This window comes from Labrus bergylta, chromosome 8, assembly GCF_963930695.1.
Source record: "Labrus bergylta chromosome 8, fLabBer1.1, whole genome shotgun sequence".
Taxonomy (NCBI): domain Eukaryota; kingdom Metazoa; phylum Chordata; class Actinopteri; order Labriformes; family Labridae; genus Labrus; species Labrus bergylta.
Genome location: NC_089202.1, coordinates 31,420,316 through 31,436,013, shown reverse-complemented (window position 1 = coordinate 31,436,013; position 15,698 = coordinate 31,420,316). Strand labels below are relative to the sequence as shown.

Below are 15,698 nucleotides of genomic sequence, written 5' to 3'. Positions count from 1 at the left end.
TGTAACAAACACTGTTAAAAACTGTAACACTGTAATACACACTGTAACACACTGTAACACACTGTAACACATGCTGTAACACACACATACACACTGTAACACACACTGTAACACACACTGTAACACACTGTTACACACATACACACTGTAACACACACTGTAATACACACTGTAACACACAAATACACACTGTAACAAACACTTAAAAACTGTAACACACACTGTAATACACACTGTAACACACAAATACACACTGTAACAAACACTGTTAAAAACTGTAACACACTGTAATACACACTGTAACACATGCTGTAACACACACATACACACTGTAACACACACATACACACTGTAACACACACTGTCACACACATACACACTGTAATACACACTGTAACACACACACACACTGTAATACACACTGACACACACTGTAACACACACTGACACACACACTGTAACACACACTGACACACACACACTGTAACACACTGTTACACACATACACACTGTAACACACACTGTAATACACACTGTAACACACACACACACTGTAATACACACTGACACACACTGTAACACACACTGACACACACACTGTAACACACACTGACACACACACACTGTAACACACACTGACACACACACACTGTAACACACACTGACACACACACTGTAACACACACTGACACACACACTGTAATACATGCTGTAACACACACTGACACACACGCTGTAACACACACTGACACACACACACACTATAGAGGGATGTGCTGTGATAACACCTGTGTGTGTGTGTGTGTGTGTGTGTGTGTGTGTGTGTGTGTGTGTGTGTGTGTGTGTGTGTGTGTGTGTGTGTGTGTGTGTGTGTGTGTGTGTGTGTGTGTGTGTGTGTGTGTGTGTGTGTGTGTGTGTGTGTGTGTGTGCTTCTCTAGTGGAGGACTCTCTCTCTCCACTGCCTGCCTCTGAGACTCCGCCCCCAAGCTCCCCTCCATCCAGCACACCTGCTCCAACAGGTGTGTGTGTGTGTGTGTGTGTGTGTGTGTGTGTGTGTGTGTGTGTGTGTGTGTGTGTGTGTGTGTGTGTGTGTGTGTGTGTGTGTGTGTGTGTGTGTGTGTGTGTGTGTGTGTGTGTGTGTGTGTGTGTGTGTGTGTGTGTGTGTGTGTGTGTGTGTGTGTGTGTGTGTGTGTGTGTGTGTGTGTGTGTGTCAAACTTTCTCTCTTTATAAACTTTGTGTTTTCTTCTCAGCTCGTTCTCCTCAGCTCGTCTCCGTGATGCCTCCTCTTCCTCCCTCCTACATCAACTCCTCTTCATCTTCAGTGCCCCACCTCTCCTCCCCCTCCACACCTGTGTCTTCAGCCCCACCCCAGATGGCTCAGGCCCCGCCCCTCATCCTTACACAGACAACAGGGGGGACGTTCCTCCTCCCAGCAACCCCGGGGTCTGGCAACGCCACGCCCTTCCTGTTCACCACACAGGTATGAAAACAAATGCACCCAGTGCTTCTCTACAGGGGGCTTACACACTTCCTGTTTGTCTGTGTGTACTGTGACATCACTGTCAGCAGGTGCGTCTTATTGGTCAGTCATGACACTGAACATGTTGCCCTGATACTGAGACAGTCATGATGGTGGCGCTCTGCATCACTATGAAAAAGAAATATAGACATAAATATGTTCTCCTATTGGTTCCCTGGCTGTGATGTCATCTGTTTGTGTCTATGTACAGGGTTTCCCAGTGATGAACCATGGCACTCCTCTTCTGCTGAACCTGCAGCCGGGTCAGACGATGCAGCCGCTCACGCTCATCCAGTGTACGACCCCGAGCTCCACTTTACATCCGATCAATATCACACCTGATCAAACACACACCTGATCACACACACACTTGATCAAACACACACCTGATCAAACACACACCTGATCAAACACACACCTGATCACACACACACTTGATCAAACACACACCTGATCAAACACACCTGATCAAACACACACCTGATCACACACACACTTGATCAAACACACACCTGATCACACACACACCTGATCACACACACACTTGATCAAACACACACCTGATCACACACACCTGATCAAACACACACCTGATCAAACACACACCTGATCAAACACACACCTGATAAAACACACACCTGATCACACACACCTGATCAAACACACCTGATCAAACACACACCTGATCAAACACACACCTGATCAAACACACACTTGATCAAACACACACCTGATAAAACACACACCTGATCACACACACCTGATCAAACACACACCTGATCACACACACACTTGATCAAACACACACCTGATCAAACACACACCTGATCAAACACACACCTGATCACACACACTTGATCAAACACACACCTGATCAAACACACACCTGATCACACACACACTTGATCAAACACACACCTGATCAAACACACCTGATCAAACACACACCTGATCACACACACACTTGATCAAACACACACCTGATCACACACACACCTGATCAAACACACACCTGATCAAACACACACCTGATCAAACACACACCTGATCAAACACACACCTGATCACACACACACCTGATCACACACACCTGATCAAACACACACCTGATCAAACACACCTGATCAAACACACACCTGATCACACACACACCTGATCAAACACACACCTGATCAAACACACACCTGATCACACACACCTGATCAAACACACACCTGATCACACACACACTTGATCAAACACACACCTGATCACACACACACCTGATCAAACACACACCTGATCACACACACACTTGATCAAACACACACCTGATCAAACACACACCTGATCAAACACACACCTGATCACACACACCTGATCAAACACACACCTGATCAAACACACACCTGATCAAACACACACCTGATCACACACACACCTGATCAAACACACACCTGATCAAACACACACTTGATCAAACACACACCTGATCAAACACACACCTGATCAAACACACACTTGATCACACACACACCTGATCAAACACACACCTGATCACACAGAACTGATCAAACACACACCTGATCAAACACACACCTTATCAAACACACACCTTATCAAACACACACCTGATCAAACACACACCTGATAAAACACACACCTGATCAAACACACACCTGATCACACAGAACTGATCAAACACACACCTGATCAAACACACACCTTATCAAACACACACCTGATCAAACACACACCTGATCACACACCTGGTCAAACACACACCTGATCAAATACACACCTGATCACACACCTGGTCAAACACACACCTGATCAAATACACACCTAAACAATCACACACCTGATCAAACACACACCTGATCAATAACACACACCTGATCAGTCACACACCTGATCAGTAACACACCTGATCTGTTTATTGTTTATAGGTGATCTGATCATTAATCAGCTGTTTCCTGTCCCCACAGCCCCCTCATTGGGTCAGTTGGTACGTCCCAGTGTGGGCCTGTCCCCAGGACAGACCAAATCAGGCCCCGCCCCCTCCAGATGCCCCACCCAGCCTGGCTCCCCCTTCACAGCCATGCAGCTGCCCCCCACACTGACCATCCACACCAGCACGCCAGGATCCGGTCAGTCCTTGGACAGGTTGAGGATATCTGACTTGTTGAACCTTTGTTTGATGTTTCCTTTTTTTTTTTTTTTTTTTACAGTTAAGCTGAAGATGGCCAACTCCCTGAAGCTGGCAGGATCCCCCGCCCTTCCCTCTGGCTCGGCCAATGGCGTCTCCAGAGTGATGTCATTAAGCAGAGGTATGATGTCACACTTTGTGATGCAAACTGCAGCACTTTTACTCTGCTCATCAAGACCTGAGTCATCAGGGCCCGAGTCCAAGTCAAGTCACAAGTCCACAAAATCTGGGCTCAATGTGGACTCGAGGTCTTGACTGGAGTCCTACAGTCAGTCTGATAACTCGTCTAGTGACGACTCGGCTGACGACCCGACTGACGACTCGACGGACGACTCGACTGAAGACCCGACGGACGACTCGACGGACGACTTGCCAGACGACTCGACGGACGACTCGCCAGATGACCCGACTGACGACCCGACGGACGACTCGACGGACGACCCGACGGATGACTGACTGACGACTCGCCAGATGACCCGACGGACGACTCGCCAGATGACTCGACGGACGACAGACTGACGACTCGCCAGATGACCCGACGGACGACTCGACGGATGACTGACTGACGACTCGCCAGATGACTCGACGGACGACCGACTGACGACTCGCCAGATGACCCGACTGACGACTCGACGGACGACCCGACGGATGACTGACTGACGACTCGCCAGATGACTCGACGGACGACCGACTGACGACTCGCCAGATGACCCGACTGACGACTCGACCGACGACTCGACCGATGACTCGACTGACTTGTATAATGACTACTTGCCATGGTTACCTCTTCATGACAGTTTATGTGTGTTTGTGTGTCACCAGCTCCTGGCTCCTCCCCCTCTGTGGTCACTACCTCCAGTGTAACCTCGGCGCCGACCTCCAGCCCCCCCAGGGTGGTGATGAGTGTGGAGGAGTTTTATTACGGGACTTATGAAGGCGACCTGAGTCTGAGGAAGCCACATCCACTGGGGATCAAAACGTCCACCTTCACCTGTCAGATCTGTAATCACCTGGCCCAGAACAACCTGAGGTGAGGTCACCTGTATGTGACCATGTGACCTGCACACACACCTGGACGCAGTGTGGTCACAATAACAGAATTTAAAGTGTGTGTGTGTGTGTGTGTGTGTGTGTGTGTGTGTGTGTGTGTGTGTGTGTGTGTGTGTGTGTGTGTGTGTGTGTGTGTGTGTGTGTGTGTGTGTGTGTGTGTGTGTGTGTGTGTGTGTGTGTGTGTGTGTGTGTGTGTGTGTGTGTGTGTGTGTGTGTGTGTGTGTGTGTGTGTGTGTGTGTAGGTTGATGCAGCACATGCTCCTGCACTCTGACCTCACAGGAGGAGGAGATGCTGATTCGAGGAGTTGCTGTAAGTTCTGTTACCGTCAGTTCTCGTCTCCGGCTCAGCTGAGGAGCCACCAGGACCAGGTGCACGGCACCACCCTCTCCTCCTGTAAGAACCACACCTGGACAGACAAACACACACACACGACATCTGGGTTCAACATGTTGCCAAAGCAAAATATTCAATGCTCAATATAATAATTTACATGTGAAATTAATGAGTATTGTTATGAATGAATGCTCTTTCGCTCTCTCTCTCTCTCTCTCAGGTATGTGTCGTATTTGTGAGTGGGCGTTTGACAACGAGCCAGCCTTCCTAAACCACATGAAGTCCAACCACAAACCAGGTGAGATGCCCTACATCTGCCAGGTGTGTTCGTATCGCTCGTCCTTCTACTCAGACGTCGTGCAGCACTTCACCAGCTTCCACAGAGACTCTCGCTTCCTGCTGTGCGTGTTCTGCCTGAAGGTGACCAGAAACCCCACCAGCTACCAGCAACACCTGCTGAGACACCAGGTAACCTCACACACCTTGATCCCACAGAACAATCAGCAGGTAACCTCACACACCACATAACTGTGTGTTTCTCTCTCTCCCTCTCTCTCTAACTCTCTCTCTCTCAGGTGAGCCAGGCCTTCCACTGTAACAGGTGTCGTCTGCAGTTCGTCTTCCTTAAAGATAAGATGCAGCACAAACTGGAAAACCATCGCAGCTTCCGTCGACCAGCTCAGCTAGAAGGACTGCCGCCGGGGTCTAAGGTGACCATCAGGACCTATGGGAAGATCAGGCCTATGATGACATCAGCAGGTGTCAGGCAGCTACAGAGCCCCTCCCCCCTCATCCAGCCAATCAACATCAAGACAGAGCATCCAAAGTCTCTGATCCAGAGGAGTCCCATGTCCTCCAAATGTCCTCGATCACCAACCAAGAGGCCGATCAGCCGACGAGTCCCCGTCCACAGGTCAGATTATTGAGCTCACTTCACAATAACACAAACAAACTAAGAGATTGAAGCGTCTGTAGAGCAGCATCTTGGGTTCTTCAGTCTCAGTCTTTACAGATGGAGTCTGCTGGTTTGAAGAGATGAAACAGCTGAAACATATGATTACACACCGAGGCTAGCTCTCCTCTTTCCTCCTGCAGGAGTTCTTTCTGTGAGGAGGAGCGCCTCCTGTGTTTGGAGTGTGGGACTGATGCCTCGGACTTCTCCGCCCATTACCCGACACACGTCCGCTGCCTGCTGTGTCCGTACAGCAGCTGCTGCTCCAGAGCGTACGCCTCTCACATGATACAGTAAGGATACTCCTGGATGATGTCAGCATGCAGAGGAATCTATTCACTGATTGATGTCTGAATCTTGTTGTTGTTTCAGTCACCACGTGCCCAGATCCAAAGACGGAGTTCTTCCTCTGCACAGACGACCTCCTCCATGGTGAGAACGCCAGATCCATCACTCGTCAGTCACTCGTCAGTCACTTCTCAATAACTCATCAATCACTCATCAGTCACTCCTCAATCACTCGTCAGTCATTCGTCAGTCACTCCTCAGTCACTCCTCAGTCACTCCTCAATCACTCATCAGTCATTCGTCAGTCACTCATCAGTCACTCATCAGTCACTCCTCAATCACTCATCAGTCATTCGTCAGTCACTCAAGTCACTCATCAGTCACTGAAAAGTCACTCCTCAATCACTCGTCAGTCACTCATCAATCATTCCTCAGTCACTCATCAATCACTCGTCAGTCACTCCTCAATCACTTGTCAGTCACTCATCAATCACTCGTCAGTCACTCCTCAATCACTTGTCAGTCACTCATCAGTCACTCGTCAGTCACTCCTCAATCACTCATCAGTCACTCGTCAGTCAATCGTCGGTCACTCATCAATCACTCTTCAGTCACTGGTCTGTCAGTCGTCATTCACTTGTCAGTCACTCCTCGGTCACTTGTCAGTCAGGGGATTGACATACCTTTTTTTTCACTCTTATCTTAGGGTATATTTTAATATTAGGCTTGTATTTGTATCAAATGTGTTTTCCCCTCTAAATTAATTTAGTTTTTGCAACAACCTCACGTTTTGAAAAGTTCCACTCGATATTCTGGTATTGATAGGAGTCCAGCATCAAGCTGCTGTACATTAAAATTAAAAAAGACAAAGCCATGACAAACTTCAATTTTGTAAGGAGCCTCATTTACAAGAGGGATGAACGGATAGTGGACCATATCTATCTCTCCCTGTGCGGCCCGCACAGGTATCGTGTGTAGGAAACACTGCATTCACAGGTGATGGCTTTGATGATGTCACCGCGCTCACAGGTCACAGCTCTGTGTTCACAGCTCTGTGTTCACCTTTGTGACCTTTGTGTGTCCTCAGCGTGTTCATGCTGTGCTGCTCGCACTGCGACTTCACGCCTCGCTCTGCTGATCAGATGGCGGAACACCTGCTGAGCAACCCAGAACACTACAGCGCCACCTGCCAGACCCGCAGTAAGACTACACACACACACACACACACACACACACACACACACACACACACACACACACACACACACACACACACACACACACAGGGCCCATATTCTTCTTTTTCTGGTTTCATATGCTCATAGTGTGTTTTCCAAGTGTCCTGTGCATGTTTAGTCACATCTATGTGCAAAAGTCCGCGGAAACGCAGCTTCTCCTACGTCCTCCTGTTAGCTGTAGCATTAGCTGCATGTAACGCTCGGTTCTAGCCCCCCTCGAAAAAAATTTGTCAGTGTGACGTCTTGTCAGCATGATATCACTGATCTAAGCCCATTGGCTCGTTGTGGCCCAGCAGCTCATGTTGCACGCCCGTTAACTTCTGTAGCACGCCCACGATATGCCGTAGCCTGTGGTAGCACAGTAGTGCTAAGGTGCTAATGTTTTTGCTCCCCGTCCCTCAGAGCCAAATTGGCTGAGCGACTGACCAATTACGGCAGAGCCGACAGGCCGACCAATCAGATCAAACTTGGCACACGTGGGGACTCTGAACGTGGGCACTTCAGAGCCTTAGAGAGAGAGTCAGAAGAGAACCGGTGCATGGAGCGGCAGTTCATGAAAACAGACACTTTTTTCAAACTTTAGCTATTGTGAACATACTTTAGTAGGTACATAGATTAGATATATGAACCCCACAAAGGGCATAATATGGGCTCTTTAACACTAACACACACACACACATTAACACAAACACACACACACTACCTCATCCACACACACACACACACTAACTTTTAGAACAGGAGTGTAGTGGTTTCTTCGGTCTTCTTAGTAAATCTTATGTTCTTAAACTTATGGCACTTACAAGGAGTCTCTTACTCTCTCTCTCTTTGTCTGAATTGTTTTTTTTCTAGACAGTTTTGGTACTTTTTTTTCATCGATTATTAAAATATTTGAGATGGTGCCATTTAAAAACATGTGATTTCGTATGATCAGAGTTTGTCGCTGTCTAATCTGACCCGTTTGAATCCCGTAGGAAACATTTCTGAGACAAACTGTTTTTACAAACAGTGTTGTGTTAGTATGTAGCTTAAACTCTGTGTGACCTGAAACCATCTGCTCCAGAGGTATGCGCACATGTAGTCCTCCTTAGCCTGGACGCCGTCCAGCTCAGCCCGAGCCAAAGTGAGGTTCACTCCTCCCATCCACCAGAGAGCTGTATCTGAACAATGTGTTTATGTAATGATTCAGCCAGGTCTAAAGCACATTACAGAGAAAGACTGTAATCTGGAAGAGTCGTTATATTAACCCTCAGGCATCAGTTTAATTTACGACCCTCTTAAGTCACTAAGGACAAAAATGTCCATGCCAAAAAACTCCTATAAAAATAGAACAGATTGATATTTTTTCCTACTTTTTTCTGCATACATCTCTTAAACAACTTAAGACCTGCTCAAAACTACCAAACATTCAATCATTTTTAGGAATTTAACCTTTTAAATGCCAGTTTGATTAATTAATGTCACTATTGTTATTTAACAAAAACACACAAAAATGAGTTATTTTCCATATAACAAATATTTGGTGGCTGGGGGATTTTTATTTAAATCAGTCTTGGATATGTCAAAGATTATCCAAAATATTGACTTTGATGCATTGTTAGTTTTTGTGTAGCATCAGATTTAAAATGTAGTTCCCTGTTTGGACATTGGAGGGCGAAAATGTCCAATTTACAAAGACTTCTCTAAAAATAGAACAGATTGATATTTTTGTCCTGAGAGCGGAAGATTCAAACAGTTCAGAGAGGAGACGGCAGACTGACAGTCCTCTCCTGTCTCAGGGGGCGGGACTAAGGAGCAGGATTTGGGGTTAGCGAGGTCACTTCAGGGTTACCTGGGTATATCACCATGGAAACTTACGCTGCACACCTAACCTGCTCCAGAGCAGCGGTCATGTTCAAGTTATGAGATCAACCTGTGGAAGTCTCCGCCCACTGACCAATCAGATGTCTTGATGGAGAGGGGGGAGGAGTCCTGTATAATAACATTATAGTCCGTAAAGTAAATGATTATTTTGAACTGATATCATATTTCATCCTTCAACAGAGACTTAAAAAAAGTGTTTTTAAGATGTTAAATGATGAATATCTTCTGATGTCTTTGAATTATATTTTCATATGAATGTTTAGTGTCTCCATGCCGCTCTGTTTGAGCTGAACTGTAACTTCTCAAACTGTTATACTCTCCACATGAAAGAGTCAGAGACTCACATCCAGTTCAGAGAAAAAACAGGAGTTATTATCTTCAAGGTAACGATGGCACTGAAATATAATCATCTGTAGTTTGGACATTAATACTCTGATGTTTCTCTTTTCTGCAGCTGTGTAACTTTAGTCTCTGGGTTAGTTTTAAACCTCTTTATATTATTAGTATAGTTTGTTCAGAGTTTGTTAGATATGATGATCTGCTGACAGGAGACTCAGTGATGATTGTGATAGGTTATATGAAGATAGCTCTGCCCCTTTTATGTGAACGCGCTCTTTATGAACCTAGTAATAATATGGTGCAGGACACTTAGCAAGTTTAGACAGATGTGTTCATATTTGATCATTCTGTCAGTATGAGTAATAAGTCGACTTCTTGTTTTTCAGCCTTCGTTGAACCAGATATCCAGTTCTGTGACGGAGACGAGCGGCGTCCTTCAGAGGAGAAGGAATCAATCAACAACAACAAGGAGTTACCTGACCCATCGTGGAGGTCAGCAGATAGTTGGGAACATCCAACAGAAAGTTCAAAGTTCACCATCCTGCCGTTCACACAGAGCAGTGGACCTCGACATCAGCTGTCAAAGAACAGCGACGCCATCGACTTCTTCAGTCTGCTCTTCCCTGCCGCCATCTTTGATCTGATAACCAAAGAGACCAATGCTCACGCTAAGACCTGCCGCTACCTGGGCTCCTGCTCACCTGACTGGGTTCCCATCACCACACATGAGGTCAAAGGTTTCATCGGCCTGGCGATCCTGATGGGGATCCAGAACCTCCCCGACCCTACACAGTACTGGTCCTGGAGTCACTTTGACAACAGCTACACTTTCTACCGCACCATGAGCTTCAAACGCTTCAAAGAGATCGCTAACAACATCCGCATGGGCAGCTTCACCACAGACGAGTATCGAGGCACCAGCAGGCCCAGTGACCCTCTGCACATCTTCAGACCCATGCTGGAGATCCTGGGTGATGCCATGTGGAACACCTACAGAGCCAACTGCTGCCTGACCATCGACAGGGCTCTGCTGCCCAGCCTGGAGGAGGAGGAGGGCTGCAGTGCAAAGGGAACCCCAAAGACTCAGCCTCAGGTGTGGCTGCTCTGTGACTCAAAGTCTGGCTACTGCCACCGCTTCTTCATCCAGGGTGGGGACAAGGGGGGCCAGGAGCCTGGTTTTACAGTGGTCCCTGAGCTAGTGAAGGGTTTGGAGGACAATCACCACCAGATCTACCTAGCTAACTCCCTCACTTCTGTCCCCTTAATGCAAAAGCTTCTAGACCAGGGCATCTACGCTTCAAGCTCTTTCCCCCCACCCAACCCCATCCTGCCCAGAGAGCTGTGGGAGGAGGGTCAGCTTGAGAAACCTGGGGACTTCCTACAGAGGCAGTTTGGTCCTTTACTGGCCACCCGCTGGAGAGACACCAAGGAGATGGGCTGTTTGTCTACGAATGCTGCTCCAGGTGAGGCGGACACCGTTTGGAGAAGATCTCAGACCAAAGTTGGCGGTCTGGACCCGATCGACCGGCCTATGGCCTTCCGCCTCCTGCAGGAAAACATGCGAGGGGTCGACATCTGCAAGCAGCTGCTGGCCTGCAACCCGCTCGGAGGAATCCCTCAGGACCGACACTGGCGCAGCCTCTTCTGGTTCCTGGTGAACATGAGTGTGGTCAACGCGTTCATTGTGCTGCGGGAGAGCCGTAAGGACAATCCACCACCGTGGGTGCAGGACGGCCTTTTTACTCAGGTCAACTTCCGCAAACGTTTAGGCAACCAGCTCGCCAAATGTGCTCAGAAATACTTTGAGACCATGGAGATTGCCAGCTCCCGTGCCACAAGGTCAGAAGTGACAGAGGAGGCAGTCAAACAAAGACATCGAATGGCGAAGGTCAGCAGCATCTCCAAACGATGTCGGAACTGCAACCTGAAGAACATCCGCCATGAGAGCGTGTATGGCTGCATCATCTGCAAAGCCAACCTGTGCAGTCTGCCCAGCTGCTTCTGGGAGTTTCATGGCATGTCCCCATTAAACAGAGGTCAGCACTTTTTCATTAGTGAAGATGGTTTATTGCTACTCTCACTACGTCTATGTTGTAGTATTTAAGATGCTTGTTTTATGTCTTTACAGGATCGACAAAAGTTGGCTTTGTGAAGGACAGAATGAGGTAAGTTCTTAAGGGAATTTATAGCAATATGTTTGATTTATTTGCCATTAGTTTGTTGGAACATGTTGCTGATATTTGATTTTGATGTTTGTCTGCTGCAGTGGAGCTGTAGTGGTGGATGAGGTTAAGCACGGCGAGGACGATGCGATGGCCCCTGTGGAGGACTTTGACTTTTCTGACGATGAAAGACTGGAGGATTTCGATGACCTGGATCAAGAATGTGAAGAAATGAATGAAGACGTTGCCAAAGAAGAGAAACATTTGACGTCTCCTGTGCCGTCAACAACCAACAGTCAAATCCTACCAGCAGCCGTTTTGTCCGCCCCTAAAGAGCGAGACGACTCCCTCACCGCCCGTCAACTGAGGATTGTGTTATCCGCTCTGTGTGACGGAGTCCGGCAAGCCTCCAGGGTCTTCACCACAGAGATTCAGCTCATTGGGTCCTGGCTGAAGGAGGCCAGAAAACGTTTGAGGCAAAATGAACAGAAGCTTCAAACAGCCGGCGAGGACCGCATGGTGGCCTGGGTGCTGTCCATGCATGAGCAGCAGCTTCCCATTACTGAGAGCAACCTGTTCCACAAGGCGTCCACCCTGAAGAAGAAGGGTGCGTTTAGTGACTCTTTCCGTATCTCCTATGACTGGGCAGTCAGCTTCATGGTGCGGCACCGACTCGGCATTCAGACCATCGGTAGGTCGGCCTCTCTGGCTCGCACCCTGCCTCTTTCTCTGGAGGCTAAGATCAAGTTGTTCAGGGATTTTACCAAGAAGGTGTTCCAGGTCCAAAAGCTCTCAGACAGGACTGTAGCTATAATGGATGAACTCTCTCTCTTTGTGGATCTGAGGTTAGTTCAGGACAAGTCTTGTCGCTCGGATGCTGTGGAGCTCACTGGAACTCTTCCTCTGGTCACTGTGTACCTGACCGTGCTGGCCGATGGCACCATGTTGCCGTCCCTGGTGCTGGTAAACAGACAGCTAGCTGCCAGAATCCTGCCAGAGTTCATTCTTCTTGAGGCCAAGCCAGAAGGTCTGTCAGTAGAAGATGCCTTGGATCTGTGGACGAACAAGGTGTGGCTCCAGTACGTGTCTGGTCTCACTGAGCCCACTAAATCCATACTGGTGTTGGACCGACACAGGGAACACCTGGGAGAAACATTGCTTACTGCCATTAGTGGATCGGGGACCCTCCCTGCGGTGATTCCTGGAGGCTGCTCCCTCCATCTGCAGCCTCTTGAGGTCTGCATGAAGCCCATTCTGCAGCGATTCCTTCTATCACGTTGGGCAAAGTACATAGCTGCTAACCCGAGAGAGCTGGAGGAAACATCACCAAACCAACTCCAAGCAAACGTGGCCCAGAAGCTGGTGGACTGGTTAGTTGAAGGTATAACACGCCTTCATCAACTCCCACAGCTCTGGAAGAGGTCGTTCGACCTCACAGGCCTGCTGCCTGAGAGGAAAGAGCAGGAAGTGAAAGATAAAGAGGAGAATGAGACACAGAGTAAAAAACCAGAGGACATCCAGTCAGAGCTCCTCATGACCCTGACAGAGACCCTGCTGGGAACTGAAGCTTTGGAGGCATATTCTCCTGAGGTTCCTGAGCTGGAAGACACTGAGGAGGAGGATCAAGATCATGGTGACGGGCAAGAGAAATCACAGGAGAAACAGGAGGATGTGGAGAAGGAGACAAAGAAGGACAAGGAGGAGTTAGGCATAGAGACACAAGACAACATCAAGAAGATGGAAGAGAAAACAAAGGAAGGACAGGAGGAGGGCCGGGAAAAGCCAGGAGCCGAGTCCAACAAATATATAGAAGACAAAAAGGAGATTAGAAAGCTGGAGGAAGACAGCAAGGATGAAGGGAAGGAGACAAAGCAGGCCAGGGAAGAAGGAGTGAAGAAGCTTGAGGAGGATAGTGAGGAGGAAGGAAAGGAGATAGAGGAGGACAGTAAGGAGATTAGCAAGGAGAGACGAGAGACTAGGATAGTGATAGGAGAGGAGGTAGGAGATGAATGGAAGATAAAGAGTAGGACCGAAGGCGTGGAGGCAGACAGCGAGGACAATGACAGAATGGACGAACGCTGAACGGATAATGGTCACGTTTAGAAATGTCCTGTAAATACTGCACCGACACCCTGAGACAAGTCTGAGGGGACGCCTTGTGTATCGCCAGATATTGGAAAGTACTTTGGGAAAGGACTGTTCCATCCCAACCCATCCAACCAGTTCGCCCAGAAACAAATCATGACAATATGGAGGATTTGAATCTGATATAAAGTAACCACAGCAGAAGCCTGTTTGGGTGGTTAATCATCCGTTACAGTTGCAGAAGAAAATGTATTTTTTGTTGGCGTGTCCATGTTCCAGATCGACCATATTGTCATGTTGAATCTGAATCTGAATATGGGAGACAGTGGACTCAACAAGTGCTTGGAAACCTTGTCAATTGTTTGTATAGAAAAACTGAAGACTTAAGCTGTCTTGTTTCTGCATTTTTTTAAAAAGGGTGTGATTCTTTCCTTCATTACCTTTAACTTTAGAAGAAGGGTTAGGGTTCTCTACCTTCAGACCGGCCAATCAGCTTCAACGAACCTCCATGGGAACATGTTCTACAGGGCACCTGGGGAACGTCTCCTACAGGACACCTGGGGAACGTTTTCTACAGGGTTCCTGGGGAACATGTTCTACAGGGTTCTTGGGGAAAATCTTTTACAGGGTACCCGGGGAACATGTTCTACAGGGTACCTGGAAACACTAAAGCTAAAAGCTCAATATTTGAGAACAATGGGAACATTCAGAGGATACTCAAAGAAGATGCTTCAGGGTTACTAAAAATGATAGGGAACCAAGAAGAAGAAAGCTAAAATTCTTGAGGCTTACTTTGTACCAGAAGCTGAAGGGTACCTTAAAACAGTCTCTCAATCATACCCGGTAATGGAAGCTAATGTGTACCTCAATAAGAAATGTAAAATGATGCATTACAACATATAAACGGGAACCTTGAAACGGGCTCTATGAGATAGCTTGACGCAGTTTCTACAGTGTAAAGTAAGCAAAAGGGTTCCCTGACAGCTGCTGAAGCTGCTAACATGTCTGTAAGAGGTACCTTTAAACAGAGAGTCCTTTGAAGCATTCACTGAAGGGTCCTGAGAAACAGAAACTCTTTGTTTTTGAGTTTACAGATCACGCTGTGGCGCTCTAACATCAGCTGTTTCCTGTTTATATGATAGGAAAGAGTTCTGGAAGCTGATTGGCTGGCCTTGTGTTAGGATGGTCATGTGACTAGACCTTTCAGAGGATGAAACGCTAATTGTTGTTTTTATTTAGATGTTATCTGTCAGATGAATCCTGGCTTCTGATTGGACGTCTGCCTGATGGCGATTTCTTGGTGCTGATGTAAAGAAAAAAAGATGTTCATCATGAAATAATACTAATAAATATCTTACATTTTGAATCTCTGTCTTCAGTTTTTACTTTTATTGTGTTTATTCATCATCATTAAGGACCTTATCGTCCACCTGGCGCCACGCGTCTTTTCTATTTCCCATCCAATGCCATCGCTAGTTAAAGATTCATTTGGTAGCACCTACCTGAGTGCCCGTTGATGCTTGTCTTCAAATGAGGTGTGGTCAGGTACAAAGGTGGGGCGCACTATGAAGACCTGAAACCTGGTCTGACGTTTGTGGAGCCATGTTCCTGATCTTTGGAGGACACGCCATAAAGATAGACGTCACACCGGGAAACAGCTGAGCTCCTGCCCCTCAGTT

General features: G+C 47.5%; 1 protein-coding gene across 2 annotated transcripts in view; it reads left to right on the top strand.

The window, feature by feature from the left end:
- pogzb (pogo transposable element derived with ZNF domain b) overlaps positions 1-15,385 on the top strand; it is a 16,693-nt gene extending 1,308 nt beyond the window's left edge. The window contains exons 3-17 of one of the 2 annotated variants that reach the window (XM_065957655.1): positions 939-1,019; positions 1,252-1,481; positions 1,732-1,816; positions 3,488-3,649; positions 3,731-3,829; positions 4,531-4,738; positions 5,001-5,152; positions 5,313-5,560; positions 5,668-6,005; positions 6,188-6,337; positions 6,417-6,476; positions 7,420-7,532; positions 10,159-11,808; positions 11,901-11,937; positions 12,039-15,385. In XM_065957655.1, coding sequence (XP_065813727.1) covers positions 939-1,019; positions 1,252-1,481; positions 1,732-1,816; positions 3,488-3,649; positions 3,731-3,829; positions 4,531-4,738; positions 5,001-5,152; positions 5,313-5,560; positions 5,668-6,005; positions 6,188-6,337; positions 6,417-6,476; positions 7,420-7,532; positions 10,159-11,808; positions 11,901-11,937; positions 12,039-14,016 — 5,591 coding nt within the window. In that variant the 3' untranslated portion in view covers positions 14,017-15,385. The remainder of the gene's footprint in view (positions 1-938; positions 1,020-1,251; positions 1,482-1,731; positions 1,817-3,487; positions 3,650-3,730; positions 3,830-4,530; positions 4,739-5,000; positions 5,153-5,312; positions 5,561-5,667; positions 6,006-6,187; positions 6,338-6,416; positions 6,477-7,419; positions 7,533-10,158; positions 11,809-11,900; positions 11,938-12,038) is intronic. The other variant, XM_065957656.1, reaches the window with a different exon arrangement.
- Positions 15,386-15,698: the final 313 nt, after the last annotated feature.